The sequence below is a fragment of the Sinocyclocheilus grahami genome, unplaced genomic scaffold (genome assembly GCF_001515645.1).
Source record: "Sinocyclocheilus grahami isolate Dianchi unplaced genomic scaffold, SAMN03320097.WGS_v1.1 scaffold709.1, whole genome shotgun sequence".
Classification (NCBI taxonomy): domain Eukaryota; kingdom Metazoa; phylum Chordata; class Actinopteri; order Cypriniformes; family Cyprinidae; genus Sinocyclocheilus; species Sinocyclocheilus grahami.
The window spans coordinates 234,402-253,946 of NW_015505888.1; the positions used below are offsets into that span (position 1 = coordinate 234,402).

At 36.2% G+C, this 19,545-nt stretch overlaps 1 protein-coding gene across 2 annotated transcripts in view; it reads left to right on the forward strand.

The window, feature by feature from the left end:
* Nucleotides 1-19,545, forward strand: part of wwp2 (WW domain containing E3 ubiquitin protein ligase 2) — a 60,768-nt gene that overhangs the window by 9,013 nt on the left and 32,210 nt on the right. For both annotated transcript variants that reach the window (XM_016244130.1, XM_016244131.1), the window contains exons 5-10: nucleotides 3,149-3,286; nucleotides 10,981-11,047; nucleotides 11,900-12,042; nucleotides 14,680-14,839; nucleotides 14,919-15,008; nucleotides 16,417-16,591. In XM_016244130.1, coding sequence (XP_016099616.1) covers nucleotides 3,149-3,286; nucleotides 10,981-11,047; nucleotides 11,900-12,042; nucleotides 14,680-14,839; nucleotides 14,919-15,008; nucleotides 16,417-16,591 — 773 coding nt within the window. The remainder of the gene's footprint in view (nucleotides 1-3,148; nucleotides 3,287-10,980; nucleotides 11,048-11,899; nucleotides 12,043-14,679; nucleotides 14,840-14,918; nucleotides 15,009-16,416; nucleotides 16,592-19,545) is intronic.

Sequence of the window (19,545 nt, forward strand, 5' to 3'; positions counted from 1 at the left end):
ATGATGAAACCTTTTTTGTAATCAGGCTCTCAAAAAGTAAATAACAATTTGGATATAGATTTATCGGCCAACATATCGGTTATCGGCTTTCAAAAATAAAGAGTAATCGGTTATCGGTATCGGGCAAAATTTTCATATCGGTGCATCCCTAATTATTTTCACGTCTTTTTAAGCCATTCGGTACTCGCGCTCTCCAGAGGCGCGTGCGCTCACAGTCACATCCAAAGCGCGTACTGCGAGTACCAAATTGAGGAAGTACTGTCGGGTTTGTCTTAAGTTAATGTAAACAGTTGCAAAATAAAACGCATGGGTATCAGTATTGGATCCGTGAAATAGGTCTTGTGACAGCAGCCTAATAAAGCTGTGCCGTCTTTTATTAATGTTAATCAAACAACAAAAGACAGAGAAAATCCCTTACTGCTCTTGACTAAATAATGTTTTGTTGAATAACTTTTAATGTTAATTTACAGTTTATTAAATTTATGTAGCCTATTTAAAACACGTTCATAATTTAGAAAATGTAGTTAATACTTGCATCATTAATGATTTATTTTATTAACCCGCGACCCACCCGCAAATAATCAGAATGCATTTATTTATTTATTTATTTTCTCTCTCCCTACCGTTAAGTAACTTGTGCATTGTTTTACTTACGTGTTTTTTACATATCCGCCCGAACTACAAACTTTCCAGTGATGTCTGTGAGAAAGGCATATTCACTCGGCAAGCTCGCGCATCTGCGCCGCCGCGCGCTCAATCCACTGCTTTGTTCCGTGCTTTGTTTATCAGCTCGCGCACATCAGCTATACAGGCGTTAATACTAAATGTTTAACGTTATATTCATTGCATACATATACTTCGTAGAAGACATCCTTAACTCCATTCTGCTGTCTGTTGTTGGTGTTTCTTTGTTTGAATATGGTGCTTATTACATGCTGTGTGGTATCGGCGTTTGGTATCGGGGCATTTGAACGAGTACGAGTACAGGAGCTCAGTATCGGGCCCGATACCGATACGATACCAGTATCCCTAGTTTTAAGTCAGTTATGTCAATCTTTTGCAGTAGTGTGTCAGTAGGAAATATGGTTACACTTTACTTGAAGGGGTGTACATAAGACTGACATGACACCTTCATAATCATGACATGACACCTACATAATCATGACATGACACATGTCATGAATATGAAGGGTTTTTATGCATGTTTATGACAACTGTCATTAAGTGTCATTCGCTCAGTTATGTAATTTTTAATGCAAAGATGACATTGTTTGAGATGTCTTTGTTATGGGCTATGGTTAGGGGTAAGGGTAGGGGTAGGGTTAGGTCAAATAATGTCATATTTGCATTAAAAATGACATAACTGAGCGAATGACACTTAATGACAGTTGTCCTAAACATGCATAAAACCTCCTTCATATTCATGACATGTGTCATGTCATGATTATGAAGGTGTCATGTCAGTCTTATGCACACCCCTTCAAGTAAAGTGTTACCGGAAATATCAGTTTACATTTCCAAACATTAATGTTAGGGCTGCACAATTAATCGAATTTCTATTCGCGATTACAATTAAGGATGCTACAATTACGTAATCGTTCAAAGCAGCAATTAAACGTTCAAAGTCCACTTATGTTATTCTGCTCACTTAAGATGCGTTTTTTTCTTTCTACATGTTATCTTAAGGGTTTTTCCCATTTTAATTTTAGTTTTATTATAACATTATAATACCATTCATATTGTTACTTTTTTATAATTTAAAGAATAAACCAATCTGATGTATAATTGACATTTGAGGCTTAATACTATAGAAAAGCAAGTTTTTCAGGTAGTGTTTTCAGCTTATTTTCATATAAAAATATGGCATGCACTTGCATCAAACAATGGTATAAACATCATTCAATGTAAATTGTGATTACAATTTCAAGGGAATAATCGACAATTATGATTTTTGTTATAATCGTGCAGCCCTAATTAATGTTGCCATTAATTGTAATAATCCAATTACAAGTAATGGCAAAATCAATGCCATCAGAAATGCAGGTATATGAGTTTTGGGTATTATTACAGCATACCGTGAGTGTATATTAGTTTTTTGGAAAAAGTGTCATCATCAGCTGATCAGCTGGCATGTTGTTAAACAACATTACAATCCACTGAACACACTGTAATTCTGTCACTCACAGCCTCGTTTTCATTCCTGTCAAACACTAAATGCCACGCTACCCTGACTCAAATCTATAGGAATTGAAAAAACAATCTGTGTTAATTGCATTAATTATTTTAATGTGTTTAACAACAAATATCAATCACAAAAATCAACAAGTAGTTTTTCCCAGCCCTAATATTAAGGTTCAAATCTGTGCTAATCACCTCAGACAGTTCATAACACCTAACTGAATTTTTTTAATGCTTTATACTAGAAGGGGAAAAGTCTCTGATTGAAAATATGTGACCTCCTGTAATTAATTATCTTGCAGTGCTGGGTCTTTTGACAGAGTCTGTACAAACTTACCACATGTTCCTTTCAGCTCAGTGCAGTGTTTTTCCTGAAAGGTTTTGAGGTTTGATTTGGAGCAGCGTCACTCCACAATGTTAGTCCTAGTTTTTTTTTGGTCAAGTTGTTTCTGAGTCAGCTGTCTCCTTCACATTGTTTAGAAAAATTCTTGAACTTTTATCATCAGACAGTTTTTATTTATTTTATTTATACAAGACAGGATGCGTTTAATGTCCTTTTTGTTCCATAGAAGAGATTCATACAGGAAATGAGGGTAAATCGTGACAGAATTTTAATTTTGATTGAACTGATTCTTTAACGCTTCCCTAAGAAGATAAAGACATAGTGTTTTAATGTGTGCTGTTCTTGTGTAAGTTTCCGACAGCAGTTATGATTATGTCAGTGCATGCTCTAATATGGGATAGATTGAAATGAACAGCTGAGCTCTCCCTCAAACCCTTTTAAACCAGTTTCACTTCTACTCTGCTATTTTAAAACACAAAATATGAACTACTGAGTGTGTTGCCAAAACCAAGAATCAGTCAAATAAAATGTCATGAATGTAAATGAAATGTAGGTTTTAAGAAACTGAAAAACAAATGTATTTGCTGGCTCTAAATCTCTCTCTTTCTGTATCTGTTTGACTGGCAGTGGAGAATGTTCAGCTCAGTCTGGTTCTACAGACCGAGAACAAAGGCTTGGTTGTAGCAGGAGGTGAGCTCAACGTCTGTCTGGATGGCCTGGTTGTTGATCTAGGATCTCTGCCCAATGGCAGCGCTGCCCCAGACAGTAAGTCCTGTTCACAGACACACATGCACACTTCATAGAAAACACTCGTAGAACACATGAACAAATGCACATTCATGAGTGCGCAAAGCCTTGACTGTGACTCCACCTAAACTAAATGCAGGAATCGAGGAGGTTGTGGTGAGAGGGGTTGGGATGGAAAGAGTCGAATCTGACCAGAGGAGGCCCAGCGAAAGCTCACAAGAGAGCTTTTCTCCTCTGTGTACTCACAGCTGACAAACACAGCCCAGGAGGTCACTGGGTTTTCTGACCACTCACAATCCTAATCTGTTCAGACTCATGCACACTCATTTTGCTTGGAAATAAATTGCTCTGGGAAGCAGCCATGTGTCAGTTAGACAGTGCACGGCTGCTAGATTGAGTCTGTTACTGCCGGTGTTGGGAGTAACTAGTTACATGTAACTGAAGTACGTCATTTAATTACAAAATGTAATTAAATTACAGTTGCTTAGGAAAATGTTAACGATTGCAAAGGGGGCTACAAATGAATATTTTCACACAGATACAGATTTTATTGATTTCTTTCCCAAATTGCATTGATTGCTTTAAAATATGAGACACCAATGTTTCAGGAGTTTAGGACACATGCTTATTCTATAACTGTTTTATTTCCTATTTGGGTTTATGTATATGTTTTTTTTTTTTTAAGATTAACTGGTTTTCCAAGGCATTTTTTAGATGCCAGTGTTTCCTGTCATAGCTATGCAAAGATTTGATTTCAAAAACAGCATCATAGCTATTAAACTATATCTTGTTATGAAGATAAATCTGTATTTAACCTCAGAATGATCTCAAAGTAAAAAGATGTGATAGTCTGATTTTGTGGTGGCTGTGTTTTAAAATTAAATTATTATGATCTTAATTCGAGTGATGAAGGATTTTCAAAGTCTGACAGTAATCAGTGTTGAGCTCTACTGTAAGGTTAACCCGGCCTGCTTTACATGTTTCAAAATGATTAACAGTTCAAAACATTGATTAGAAAGTTAGAAAAGTAATCAAAAAGTAATCAAATGTAATCAGTTACATTAATAAAGTAATTGAATTAGTTACACTACTTGTTACATTTTAAATAGGGTAACATCTGTAACCTATTACATTTCCCAAGTAACCTTCCCAACTCTGGTTACTGGAGAAAGACTGGTATCCTGAGTTTAGTTTGTGAACGACTGTCTCTAGATGGTAAAACGTGTGCCATCCACACAGCAGTCAGTCAACATATAGCTATTTAATGTTAATTTAAAGCCATGAGGAGAGAAGTCTCTGAACCGCTGAAATTCAAGGGACACGTTTTCAAAAGTGTTTTATATTTTCCATGGATGGGATGGTTGAGATGTTGCCTGCAAAATGTTCCCATGGCTAAACCCCAACCTGTTAATGTCATATACCTAACTAGGGTTGCAAAAAGGTGGAACTTTCGGAAATATTTCGAGGTGTATTCGGAAATATTCCAGAAATGTTTGGAAACTTTCCAGGATTTTTTGGAATATTCCAAGGATTTTTGTAAAGTTACCGGAAATTTTCCACCCCTTTGCAACCCTAATACCTATAACGAAATAGTGGGGTTTGTGTTGTAGATTATCTTACTCGTTAGTCAAGTCACCTTTATTTATATAGTGCTTTTAACAATACAGATTGTGTCAAAGCAACTGAACAGCATTAATTAGGAAAATAGTGTGTCAATAATGCAAAATGACAATAGTAAACACTAATTTTTCAGTTAAAGACAGTTCATCATTGAATTCAGTGATGTCATCATCCAGCTCAGTTCAGTTTAAATAGTGTCTGTGCAATCATTTGCAATCAAGTCAATGATATCGCTGGAAATGAAGTGTCCCCAACTAAGCAAGCCAGAGGCGACAGCGGCAAGGAACCAAAACTCCATCGGTGACTGAATGGAGAAAAAACCTTGGGAGAAACCAGGCTCAGTCGGGGGGCCAGTTCTCCTCTGACCAGACGATCCCAGCAGTTAAATTCCAGGCTGCAGCAATGTCACATTGTGCAGAGGATTCATCTGGTTTCTGTGGTCTTGTCCCGGTGGTCATCTGAGACAAGGTATTTACAGGGGATCTGTATCTGGGGCTCAACTAGTTGTCCTGGTCTCTTAATGCAGCCTAAAAAATCCTTTTAACGGATTTGAATATTAGAAGTATTTTAGTGTGTTATGTGTAAGCCAGGTTAAAGAGATGGGTCTTTAATCTAGATTTAAACTGACAGAGTGTGTCTGCCTCTCGAACAATGTTAGGTAGGTTATTCCAGAGTTTGGGAGCTAAATAGGAAAAGGATCTGCCGCCCGCAGTTGATTTTGATATTCTAGGTATTATCAAATGACCAGAGTTTTGAGAATGCAGCAGACGTGGAGGACTATAATGTAACAAGAGCTCGTTCAAATACTGAGGTGCTAAACCATTCAGGGCTTTATAAGTAATAAGCAAGATTTTAAAATCTATACGATGTTTAATAGGTAGCCAGTGCAGTGTTGACGGAACCGGGCTAATATGGTCATACTTCCTGGTTCTAGTAAGAACTCTAACTGCTGCATTTTCATGCATTCACCAGCTGGAGTTTGTTTATTAAGCGTGCAGAACAACCGCCCAATAAAGCATTACAATAATCTAACCTTGAGGTCATAAACGCATGGATTAACATTTCTGCATTTCTGCATAGAAACGTGGCTTTCTAAGGAGAGATTGCTATCAAATAGCTCACCTAGGTTCCTAACTGATGACGAAGAATTGACAGAGCAGCCATCAAGTCTTAGAGAGAGTTCTAGGTTATTATATGCAGAGTTTTTAGGTCCTATAATTAACACCTCTGTTTTTCAGAATTTAGCAGTAAGAAATTACTCATCATCCAGTTTTTTATGTCGACTATGCATTTCGCCATTTTTTCAAATTGGTATGTTTCACCAGGTTGCGAAGAAATATAGAGCTGAGGATCATCAGCATAACAGTGAAAGCTAACACCGTGTTTCCTGATGATATCTCCTAAGGGTAACATGTAAAGTGTGAAGAGTAACGGCCCTAGTACTGAGCCTTGAGGTACTCCATACTGCACTTGTGATCGATATGATACCTCTTCATTCACTGCTATGAATTGATGGCGGTCATATAAGTACGATTTGAACCATGCTAATATACTTCCATTAATGCCAACAAAGTTTTCTAGTCTATGCAAAAGAATGTTGTGGTCAATTGTGTCGAACGCAGCGCTAAGATCCAATAGCACTAATAGAGAGATGCAACCACAATCAGATGATAAGAGCAGGTCATTTGTAACTCTAATGAGAGCAGTCTCAGTACTATGATACGGTCTACATCCTGACTGGAAATCCTCACAGATACCATTTTTCGTTATACAGCTACCTGTCAAATAAATAAATATGTCAGCATGAAATATTGATTTGAATTAAAATGTGGTGTGACTGCTCAAAAACATTAATTCCTAAATAGATATTTATGCATTAATGACTAATAATACGTATAAAAATTCTGTTTACCTTTAAAAACATTTGAATATAATGAAGATGTGTACACTCATACTCAAGGTTTAAGGAAGATGTGCATAAATACTACATTTCTACACAATTTTATACAGGGCAAGGGGTGTAAAAATGTATCTGAAAATGTGTGCTGTCAAACAATTAATCACATCCAAAATAAAAGTTTTTGTTTACATAATATATATATGTGTGTGTACTGTGCATATTTATTATGTCTATATAAAGACACACACACATACAGCATATATTTTGAAAATATTGACATGTATATACATGTATATATTTATATTCATATAAATTATATCATATATAAATATATTTAATATATAAATGTAACATATTTTTCTTAAATGTATACATGCATGTGTGTGTATTTACAGTGGGGCAAAAAAGTATTTAGTCAGCCACCAATTGTGCAAGTTCTCCCACTTAAAAAGATGAGAGAGGCCTGTAATTTTCATCATAGGTATACCTCAACTATGAGAGACAAAATGAGAAAAAAAATTCCAGAAAATGAGAACTTGCACAATTGGTGGCTGACTAAATACTTTTTTTCCCCACTGTATATATACATAATAAATATACACAGTACGCACACATATATTAAGTAAACAAAAACTTTTATTTTGGATGCGATTAATCGTTTGACAGCACTACTGAAAATTCAATGCATCGATTCCATAATTTAATAATTGATTATGATGACTGTAATAATACCCAGTATGTTACAGACAGTTTCAGATTACACTGGCATTCTTGCAGCAGACAACCGAGCAGACTAATGCTGTTTAATTGAAGACACTGCCAGCTGTGTTTGTTTGTTCTGGCACCCCGTCTCTAAGGCTTACTCCAATATCGCACAGCCTTACCATTTTGCATAATTATTGCTTGATAATTTTAGAATGCTCGAATCTGATTGGCTTACACGCAATAACTGCGTAGTTAAAGTAGCTCCGACATTACAGTTCCGTATCACTTTGCCAAATTATTTCAGTTAAAGAATTACCACAGAAAAAAAAACAGACAATAAATATCACTAACAGTAGGATGATTGGTTGTCTATCAAAGCATGCTCTTTCACTCACACACACACATGCAGACCGTTGTGCACAAAGAAATTAATGCAACAAAGGCTTGTGGTCAGTGCTGCCCCACGACTTCAATAAAATGTCTTTGCTACTGAAGAGGTGCATGACATTTTTTAGTAGTGAGGTGGTAGTATTGATATTTTTGAAGCCGTCTTCCCCTCGTGGCCACATTACCACCCGAGTTGTGCTTCATTTTTCAATGATTTAACAGCCTGTTGTCAGTAATTCCTTACATAAACACACAGTTCCCTACACCAATATCAGTACAATTGGTGCATAAGTACAAATAAACCATGCAATCATTATTATGTGAAACTTGTTGTTCATTCAAGTCATCCTCCTCGCTGTGTGTGGTGTCAGTGAAGACCTGTCCTCTTCCAGGCTGATTCTTAACATCTCCAATAGATTTTAACTCCCTAATTATTGCTCTAATAATGGAAATTCAACAATTTGGCTCATTTTACTTTAGCCATTTCCTGATTTGTGTAGCTCTCCAACACAATGGAAAAGAGGAATTTGGTCACCTCACATTTATAACCGAAAGAAGAAGTCATGTCTCACCACTGAAGTATTCATAATCAATGTTTTAGTTAGGAATTTTTAGTCATGCCAGTAATTTGTGGTACTCGTTTTGGAGAAAAAAAAGTCACTTCAATAAAGGTCAGATTTTTCTGAATATTTTGAACAAAATGGCAAGTACATAAGCATCAAAGACAATTTTCACTAATACAGCTTGGAAAATGACAGCATTTTTCTGTTTAGAGATCATTTGTAAACAGAGATGTCCTTTGCATTGTGTCCATAGCAGTCGTGTTGTGCCTTTAGTTTACAGATGTTCCTGCCACATTCTGTCTCAAATAAAAACATTGTCAATATGGATAGATGCTAAAATGAAAACAGCTGTCAATCATAGCAGTTTGGGTAAAAGACGGAAAGCATCAGTCTATGTGAACTACATTTGTAGTACATTTACTGGAAAAGATTTTACTGCTATTTATTGGGTTTCATGTGCAAAGATTGTCATTTATGGGAGAAAAAACTAGCTGAGAAAATATATGACCAATATTGCATAGCTACTAGGGCTGCAAAACGATTAATCGCGATTAATCGCAATTAATCACATTCAAAATAAAAGTTTATTTACATACTATATGTGTGTGTACTGTGTGTATGTATTATGTATATATAAATACACACACATACAGTATATATTAAGGAAAAATATGTTAGATTTATATATAATATATTTGTTTATATATATAAATTATATATAAATTATATACAAGTATAAATATATATACATGCAAATATTTTAAATATATATACATATGCGTGTGTATTTATATATACATAATAAATGTACACCGTACACACACGCATAGTATGTAAACAAACTTTTATTTTGAATGCGATTTATTAATCATTTTGCAGCACTAATAACTACAGATATCAACAAATTAATTGATGAGCAAATAATTGTCAGTCCTACATTTAATATGCCACTCATGCAGTTTTAGTCATTCTGAAATTTCTCTGACTTAGGTCGAATGCATGTGTTGCATTTTTTTGTGAAAGTCTTTTTTGTAAACACAGTTTGAAATATGGACGTGTTTGGAGCTGCTTAAACCATGAATGAGGCTGTAATAAACACCAACACAAGCTCTGAGTGTAAATGTTTCTTATGCACGTGTCTAATGTTGTTCTGGAGATGAATCATCTGTTGCATATGATTTTGTTGTTCAAAAACTGAAACTTTATCTTTCAGTTACTCATTGTACACACATATGCTTATGGGCTCTCAAATCCTGGTTTTAGCCACGTACAGTATAAAGATCTGGAGTGTGTTTTCTCTCGGCGTGTGAGTTTGTGTTTGACCTTCAGCGGTGGATAAAGGTTGAGTGTGTGCAGGTCTGTTAGGGTCCTCTGTTCGCTCTGAAGGTTTTATGTTTTCCCTCATTTCCCCTGGCAGTTTTTTTCTGAAACGCATGCACTACATAAACAGTTCTTTGTGTACAGACCTGGGGAACGACAGGATGGCACACACATTCAGTAAACAGAAACGTTTGCTCAAACTTACTAAGTCTCAAACGTTCTTACAATAACTTGTGATTTTTGTAATAAAAGGTTTAATGCTGCTCCATTTGAGTTTTACAAGTGCAAGCCTTTTATTAACCGATACTTTCATGTTAAACTACTTAAAACGGAAAATGCAAACACATGATTCATTAAGAGCAACAACATAAGCAGCGTCAAAATATATTTAGTTAAATTTCAGATGCATGTTAGTATTAAAGCCATGGTTATCCAAGAATTTTCCTCTCATGGGATTCCAAACTACAATTTTCAGAAAAGGAGAAATTTTGATTGTTGTTTTCCATATATTGAACAACAAATTTGTGTGAGAAACAGACAGAAATATTATAATAAGTATTATATGACATGATCAGGCTTGAACTATAGTACACCAGTCATATGGACATTTATACGGGGGAAAAAACAAATCTCAGAAACATCACGTTTTTGTGCTCCAAGGAAGAGAGGAAGTCATTCATGTTTGGATCAACATGAGGGTGTCTTTCTTACACCCTTAGAAGGACACGAGAGTGAACTCTCTTAAATATTAAACTAAGAGACGTTAGACAGTAACGTACAATAGATTACATGAACATCTGACGTAAATGCTGAAAACTGAATATAACCAGAATTAAACCAGAACTGAGCTCATATGCATGGGCGTAATAGTATGTTTGTCAGCTCTCTCTCAATATATTCTGTTATATTGTGTCACTCAACACACAACACATTTTAATGCAGATCACTACAACTTCATGATGTTTTCTGAGTAATATTATGACCAGCGCTTTCCAATTTGTGCTTTGGTGTCTCTGTACCTTTTGGAGCATTAGATGCTTTTTGTGCTTTTGTAAAACAAATATGAGAAATGATCAATCATGCAGTCATGAAAAGTAGGTCATTTTAGATGCATCACTGGTTTTTAACACATGGTCACCGAGTAGGAATGGCAAACCTTTCTGCTTGATGAATGTGAATCAGTCCTAATGATGTTTTGTGTATTTTTGTCTGTGCAGAGATGGTTCACTCGAGCAGGTCTAATCATAGTGAGGAGAGCTCAAGTACCAGCAGCCCCCGTGGACGGTCAGCACAAATATCTCTCTTTGTACCGTTGTTAATCACTGATTATTCATTATGTAGTTTCTGCTTCTCCTGCTTCATGTCTTCTGTTGTCCTGTCTCTCTAATGTCCTGGTGAGCACAGCCTTGTTTTCTGTGCATGATATCCTAAATGGGCTGTTGGTGTTAGGGGTTAGTGGTATGACCAATATTTTTGAGTAATCCAGTGAATTGAATACACTGAAAGGTGCTTTATGCAATTTTTACATTTACATTTAGTCATTTAGCAGACGCTTTTATCCAAAGCGACTTACAAATGAGGACAATGAAAGCAATCAAAATCAACAAAAGAGCAATGATATGCAAGTGCTATAACAAGTCTGAGTTAGCTTAACGCAGCATACATAGCAAGTTTTTTTTTTATTTTTTATTATATAATAAAAAGAAAACATATAGAATAGAGCAAGCTAGTGTTAGTTTTTTTAAATTTATTTTTTTATTATTTTTATAATTAAAAGAACAAAACGGTCAGTTCTATCAAACCAGGAGTTGCCAAACCCACCAGTATGTCACAAATAATCATGACTGGCAAGCAAATGTGTTACTTAAAAATTTTGGTCGTAAACGTTATCTAGTCAGTCTAGGCCTAAGATCCCAAATAATAGAATTGGCTTGGGCAATCTAGCAAATTGTGTGCACCCTCCGTGGGAGTGTTACAGGATGTTTACTAAAATACTTGCTCCATGTCCAGGTAGGTTGGACATACCCATAATTAAACATATTCACTGAGGCATGGCAGGAACTACACAGAAATAACCGTCACGCATATGTTCAATAACAACGCTGTGTCTGATATGAATCTCTTATACATTTCCAGAAGTTTAGCTCATTCTGTGGGTTCTTGTGGAGATTCTCCAGCGGACATCAGAGGAGCTGTTCTCACGAATGGAGAGCTGAACGGAGAAGCTGTAGACGACACACACTGCTCGAAGACGGCCATCAGCAGCTTGAGCAGTGCTGGTCAGATACACACACACACACTCACTCACTCACTCACGCTCACACACACACACACACACGCTCACACACACACACACACACACACACACACACACTCACACATAAAAGTTTTTGTTTACATATGTGTGTGTACTGTGTATATTTATTATGTGTATATAAATACAAATACATGCATGCATATATTTAAGAAAAATGTTATGTTTATATATTATATATAATATAATAAGAATATAAATGTATATACATGTAAATATTTTGTAAATATACTGTACGTGTGTGTATTTATATGTACATAATAAATATACACAGTCCACATACATATATTATGTAAATAACATTTTTTATTTTGGATGCAATTAATCGGGATTAATCATTTGACAGCTGTAAGGTCCGCGCACCTGGCCCAAGGAAGGTATCCAGTGGCGGATGAAGGTCTCTTGAGTTAATTCACAGATGTGCTATTATTTTGACAAAACGTGTAAGGACAGTAAGAATTGTTGTGCTTTTAATAATAAGCGCATCCCACCCTTTATTTTCTCATTCATCCATGCTTCTTTATTCCTCTGATGTGCCAGTGTCCGCTTTAAAAACTCCTGTCCGCAATATAAAACATATAGCAAAATCTCAGTTGATTGACACTGATGTAATCATTTACTTTTTTGTATGTCATTCCAAACCCATACGACTATGGTTAATCTTCAAAACACAAATGAAGATTTTTCTTCTGTAATTATTCGACAAATAATGACTAGAAGACTGTATTAGACAAGAATGGGACAACATTCCTATTCCTAAACTTGAGCAACTTGTCTCCTCAGTCCCCAGACGTTTGCAGACTGTTATAAAAAAGAAGAGGGGATGCCACACAGTGGTAAACATGGCCTTGTCGCAACTTTTTTGAGATGTGTTGATGCCATGAAATTTAAAATCAGCTTATTTTTCCCTTAAAATGATACATTTTCTCAGTTTAAACATTTGATATGTCATCTATGTTGTATTCTGAATAAAATATTGAAATTTGAAACTTCCACATCATTGCATTCTGTTTTTATTCACAATTTGTACAGTGTCCCAACTTTTTTGGAATCGGGTTTGTACTACTTCAGTTCTTCTACTTCACAGTTTCACATTCAATTCAATGTGTTGCTTGCCATTTCTTTGTAATTATTTGTGAAATTTACTAGCAATTTCTAAAAGAAAATTATTTCTACACCTTTTTTTTTTTACAACGATGCATCATATTTGGCAAACACGGAAGCTCAAATAATGCCTTTTTAATAACCTATATTTGGATCTTTTATGTTTTGGTTACCTGAACTTTTAATGGAGGGACAGAAACCTTTCAGGTTTCGTTTTAAAATATCCTAATTTGTGTTTCACAGTCTTATGGGTTTGGAATGAAATGAGTGGAAGTAAATGATGACATAATTAGGACTATCAGTTAAAATTTTTAATCTAATTAATTACACGACGTGTCAAAAATAAAAATTTTTACTGTGAAAATACCTACAAAATATTATTTAAAGCTATTTTTGTTTTAAATGAGAAAGTATCAAGTAGACATTACAAACTGTAGCTTTAGAAAGAAATATTTTATTTGATTTAAAATATAATTTATTATACATAAACATTTAGGCTACAACAGCCTAACATAAATTATGGAACATAAAAGAAGATAATTTGAGAAACATCTCAGTATTTTTTGTTCATACAGTGAAAGTCATAAAACGGATTTGTTACCAACAGTCTTCAAAATTCCTTCTTTTATGTTCCACAAAAGAAAGTTTTGAAACGACATGAGGGTGAGTAAATGATGACAGAATAAAAAATTTTTTTTGGATGAACTATCCCTTTATTGTTTTTATTTTTATTATTATTATTTTTTTAATGATATGATACTCTAAATAAAAAACTAAATCTGCCAGCAGGTGGCAGTAAATGTCTTTTAAGAGTCATTCATTCATTCGATTCGTTCAAATGGCTGATTCATTCAGGAATTAAGTAAATGGCTCTGTTTATGTATGGGTCTTTGAATCGTTGATTCACACCATTCGCTCAAAACGCGGATTCATTCAGAAACTAAACACCGCTGTGTTGCTCACTGTACGTCTCTGCACAACAGTTCTGCTGTGGCTTTACAGCTAATATGTTCATAACATGATATTGGGTTTAAAATATAAAACAATATTAACTTCTTATTTACTAAACTGTTGTATAAAATCACACTTGCACTCCTTATATTCCGGACAAAATCACCACTCGTTTAATACTGCTCTCGCTGCTCGTGTGATATCGCTTATCGTATGATATAAATATGAAACAAAAACTCATACGGGAGCATTTTTGCCCCAATATCTTGAATTTTAGGGCATAACTGCATTTAAGGAGTTGTTTCCGTGCATCATATTTGTCAACAGTCAACTGTATGAAATATAAGATGATGTACAGGTCTGGGGGCGGGGCCAGTACGTTAACTGCATTAAAATATTTTAGTTGCATTATTTTTTCCATTTTAATTTTAACGTGTTAAACTGACAGCCCTAGACATAATATATAAATATCGTCCTACTTAGGCCCTAGTAAACACTCTTTTAGTGGTCTACTTTGGTGTGATGGTGTTCATTGGTCTTTGCTCAGGTAAAGGTGAGACGGCTGCTAATGGCTCCCCCTCACTGAGCTCAACCCCCTCGGCTGAGATGGACAGTTCTGCCCCGCCAGCAGCCACAGAGACCCCATCCTCCGCTGACCAGAGCAGTACAGCCACAGAGACACACACCACTGATGCACTGCCTGCTGGGTACGTCACAGAGCTGCAGCTGAATTTAAACCTCAACACATGCCGTTTCGGTCTGCTTAGTGTTTTTTATCTCTTGTAGTTGGGAACAGCGAATTCTCCCTCATGGACGAGTCTACTATGTGGATCACAACACAAAGACCACCACATGGGAGAGACCCCTCCCACCAGGGTGTGTATCTGTCTTTATCACATGTTTGTGTTTATAATGTTTACGGAAGGAGTTACTAAGATCAATCCATCCCTAACAATTTGCACATTAGCATCAAATCTTATTTCAGCACCCTAAAAGGTGAAACAATATCAGGTTAGGGTTGTGTGATTTGTATCGGTTATGATATCGTAATTGTTGTTTTAACAATGTGGAAGCTTACTTTATCGAGTAGGTCACTTACTTTGCAAAAAGCAAACGAAACCTGCCTTGAAATGCATTCTTTTACTGAGGAATATAGAATATCAGCAAGTGTGATACTGGCCATTGAAAATGTAGATGTAGTAAATGTAGAAGTTTAATATGAGTCCACAAATACACCACATATATTATGATCACATGTCTTAAAAAAATTTAATCTAACACTAAGTGATTCTCTTTGGAAGTCAGTTGTGTGTTCCTGTGACCTGCTTCATCAAACACAAACAATCAGTGAAGTTTCAAGATGAACTTTGCTGTAAAATCCACGTGATAAGATTTGGTGTCCATTGGTGCTTGGACCCTGATGATCGCCCCTGGCAGTTATATTTGTAATTGAATTTTCTTTCTGATTAAATGTAAGAATTTGACATAATACATACATCTAATAAGGTTAATCAAACTGATGTCACTTAGTCTATTTGTAATCTTTTTCTCCGTTCCTTTGCTAGAAAATGCTTGATACAGTTTTTCATGTTATTTGGGAAGGAGCAACCCCCACAATGTATATAAACTATGCGATTGGTCCGATTTTCTACCATTTCGCTAAAATCAATGAATATTTTGTGAAGGTGCACTCGGGTGCATCAGACAGCGTTTGAGGTAATCAGGCATAGGTGTTTGATTTATTCCTTTTTAGGATTTTTATCGAAAGGGTGAAATACAGTTTTATTATGTTTAAATCTTTATTCTTTTGGAAATGCACATTTGAGCTTGAGCTTTCAGTGGCAGTAGCTTGACTACTGCTTGAGTTGGTATGCAGATGTAAATTTATTTTCATGAACAAAAACCAATTATTTATAGGTGAAATTTAAATATTAGTTAGGTAAATTGGTAGTGGCACTAGTGTGACCTCAAACAAAATTTAGTTGCTCTGGCAAGAGAAAAGGTCACAAAATGCAACCATGTAGTCACCGTCTGGAGCTCTGTATTCACACAGAATGAAGGCTCTTGAGGCATTTTTTAAAAACTACTTTTAGTCTAAAGGCACAAGATGCTGAAAAAAAACGTTAAAACATGGCAAAAGGTCAAAGATGCTGTCTATTGCGAGATTGCATTTGAAAAACCAAAAAGTTGTGCCCTACAAGAACAGCATCTGGGAGTGTTTGTGCATGGCCTCTTATGCATGTATCTGGGGCTGGTGTTAACCCATGATTCGTGTCTGTTGTAGCTGGGAGAAGCGTGTGGATCAGCGTGGCAGGTTCTACTATGTGGATCACAACACCAGAACCACCACGTGGCAGCGGCCCACAGCCGAGTCTGTGCGCAACTATGAGCAGTGGCAGTCTCAGCGCAGCCAGCTGCAGGGAGCCATGCAGCAGTTCAACCAGAGATACCTCTACCAGGTCAACAACATGCTTCATTCTCCTCATCAGCAAAGTGCTTTTGAGCTACGCATGTCTTCTGCTTCTCTTTGACACTAAAGGGCTAACAACATAACAGAAGTGTGTACTAGGCTCTGATTTAGAGGTTGCACTACTAATAATCGTCATCCATCACTGATTGGGATGTAAATGTTAGTGCTGTATTTCATGCCAATCAGTTCTTTACACCTCTTTGGGGAGAAGTCTCTTTTTTGTGAAATATTATTAAAATTTAAATTAACTTTGGCAAAGCTATATTTTCAGCATCATTACTCCTGTCTTCAGTGTCAGTTCAGAAATCATTCTAATATGCTTTAATAATATGCTATTTTCAACATTGATAATAATCAGAAATGTTTATCGAGCAGCACTCAAGAAACATTTCTGATTATTTTCTATGTTGAAAACAATTGTGCTGCCCAATATTATTCTGGAAATGGTGACTTTTTAAGGATTCCTGGATTATAATAGAAACATTGAAACATTATAAATGTCACTTCAATTTAATGCATCCTTGAAAAGTACTATGTCAGTGTATCACGGTTTGTTTTCCAAAAAAAAAAAAACACGTGAATATGACACAGCACAACAGTTTTACCATTCATAATAATTAGAAATGTTTCTTGTGCACCTACTAGAATGATTTCTAAAGGATCATGTGAAGACTGGAGTAATGTTTGCTGAAAATTAAGTTTAAAGGGAATAATAAACACAATCTAAACCCATTTTCCTATACTGTAGGTAGTTTAAAGGGGTCATATGATGCGATTTCAATTTTTCCTTTCTCTTTGGAGTGTTACAAGCTTTTGGTGCATAAAGAAGATCTGTAAAGTTGCAAAGTCTCAAATCCAAAGAGATATTCTTTATAAAAGTCAGCCACACCTACCTAAAACGGCTCGTTCTAACACGCCCCCACATATCTACGTCACGATGTGGGAAGATTTGCGTAACGCCGACCAAATGTTCACGCAAAGCAAGAAGGCGTAACTTTTATTCTCGCTGTAGTATTGTTGTTGCCGCCACCATGTCGTGAAGGTGCTGTGTGCCCCGGGATCATCACACGTGGTTGCCGCAAGCCCGCCGGATGCTCCTTCGTCGAATCCACCGGCCGCTCACTCTAGCCGGCCTCCGCTCACTCTAGCCCGCCGTGTGTGATGCTGTGAGTTTCGTTGTGAAAGCGAAACTACTTTGTTTGGTCTTCCGAAAGAGGACACGACTAGAAATCAGTGGTTAAGTTGTATTTACAACACTGTTCCAGAACAGTTCAACCCAAATATTCAGATGTGTGCAGCACATTTTATGAAGGACTGTTTCCTGATCCTGGGAGAGTAGACTACAATGCTGGCTGTTCTGACTCAAGACTGTAAGTATGTTTTCATATTTAAAGAATTTGCCACTGATGATTCAAACGTGAGTTTTGAACAGTGTAGAGTAGCGCTTGTAGATTGTCATTTCTCCGATCACAAATGCAGACATGGTTTTATGTTTATGTTTAGGTGCGATGCAACACAAGACAGTATAAGTCATTATAATCGTAATTATGTCCCCACTGGATGCAACAAATGCCTCGTTTATAATGGGTTTTCATGTTTTTGTCTCGTTGCTCCGGGCGTAACATTTCCGTCACACGCTTGAGGTATTCGGCCAATCACAACGCACTGGATAGCTGGCCAATCAGAGCACACCTCGCTTTTCAGACCAATGAGCTTTGTAAAAATCAACACGTTTCAGAAATAGAGGAGAAACAATAATGTACAGTATGTGGAAAATAATGTGTTTTTTTAACCTTAAACCGCATAAACATTTCATTACACCAGATACACAAATAATGTTCTTTTTAGCAACGTCATATGACCCCTTTAAGATTAGTGGGTGGTTTATAAAGTAACGTATGTATGGTGCAGTACTGACAATGAGCAACTTGCCAAAGCAGACCACAATAGAAATTAATAAGGATTTAAATAAAAAATTAATAGATGACGATGAAATTGATCAAATTCAGTCATAAACGTGTTATTCTCTTGTGCCTATAACCATAGGAATAGCGTGTCACAGGTCTGAAATTAACGGCGGCTTGCACAGTTGAACTAAATCTATTACATGGATTTACGAAGAAAGTGTAAATGAAATGGAAAATGTAAATTACGGTGTTAAATTTAGATCTGTTCATTCAGCATCATATTTCTTTTTATGCGTTTACAGGCTTGCGCATTATAACCAATCACATGTGATTCTGTTGAGTTTATGAATGCAATGGCAATCAGAGGCGTTCAGATGAGTTTTGATCACTGACTGAATTCTGAACTCTCGTAAATTCTCTCATCGTAAAACAACGAAGTACAGATATGCACAGGGTGTGTAAGAGATTCGTTCATTATACAGTGTAGACGGCTTCACTGATTATAACGGGAGTGTTCTTAGTGCTTAAGTCATAATGTGATGTTCTTTGATAAAGTAAATGTGGCTGATCACACAGAACGTGTTTTTTTGCTTTTAAAAATAAGATGCCATTCAATAGTATCCAACTGCAGAGCTGCAGCAGTGATGAATGGAAAAGGCAGGATCTCAAAAAAACGTGTTTGTTTGTTTTTGTCTAGTGCATGTTTACGTAGAAAAGCAAAGGCAGTGGAACAAAAAATGCATTCTCTGTGAACCAGCTGTGCTATATACAGTGTGGAGTAATCGCAAATTTTATGATTGATTCAAAGCAGACTTCTTACGTTAGCATGTCTTGACCTTGACCCGCACATACCAATAATCTTATGCTTCGTTCACGGATCGCAATACTTGCATTTCTCTAAAGGATGTTTTCATACACCATCTCTAAACTGTAATTTACCAGTAAGTTTGCTGCGTGTGACCACCTGTCTTTCAGTATGATGAGGATCAGATCAGATCTCTGTGTGGAGCACTGGCTGCTGTCAGACAAAAATCTC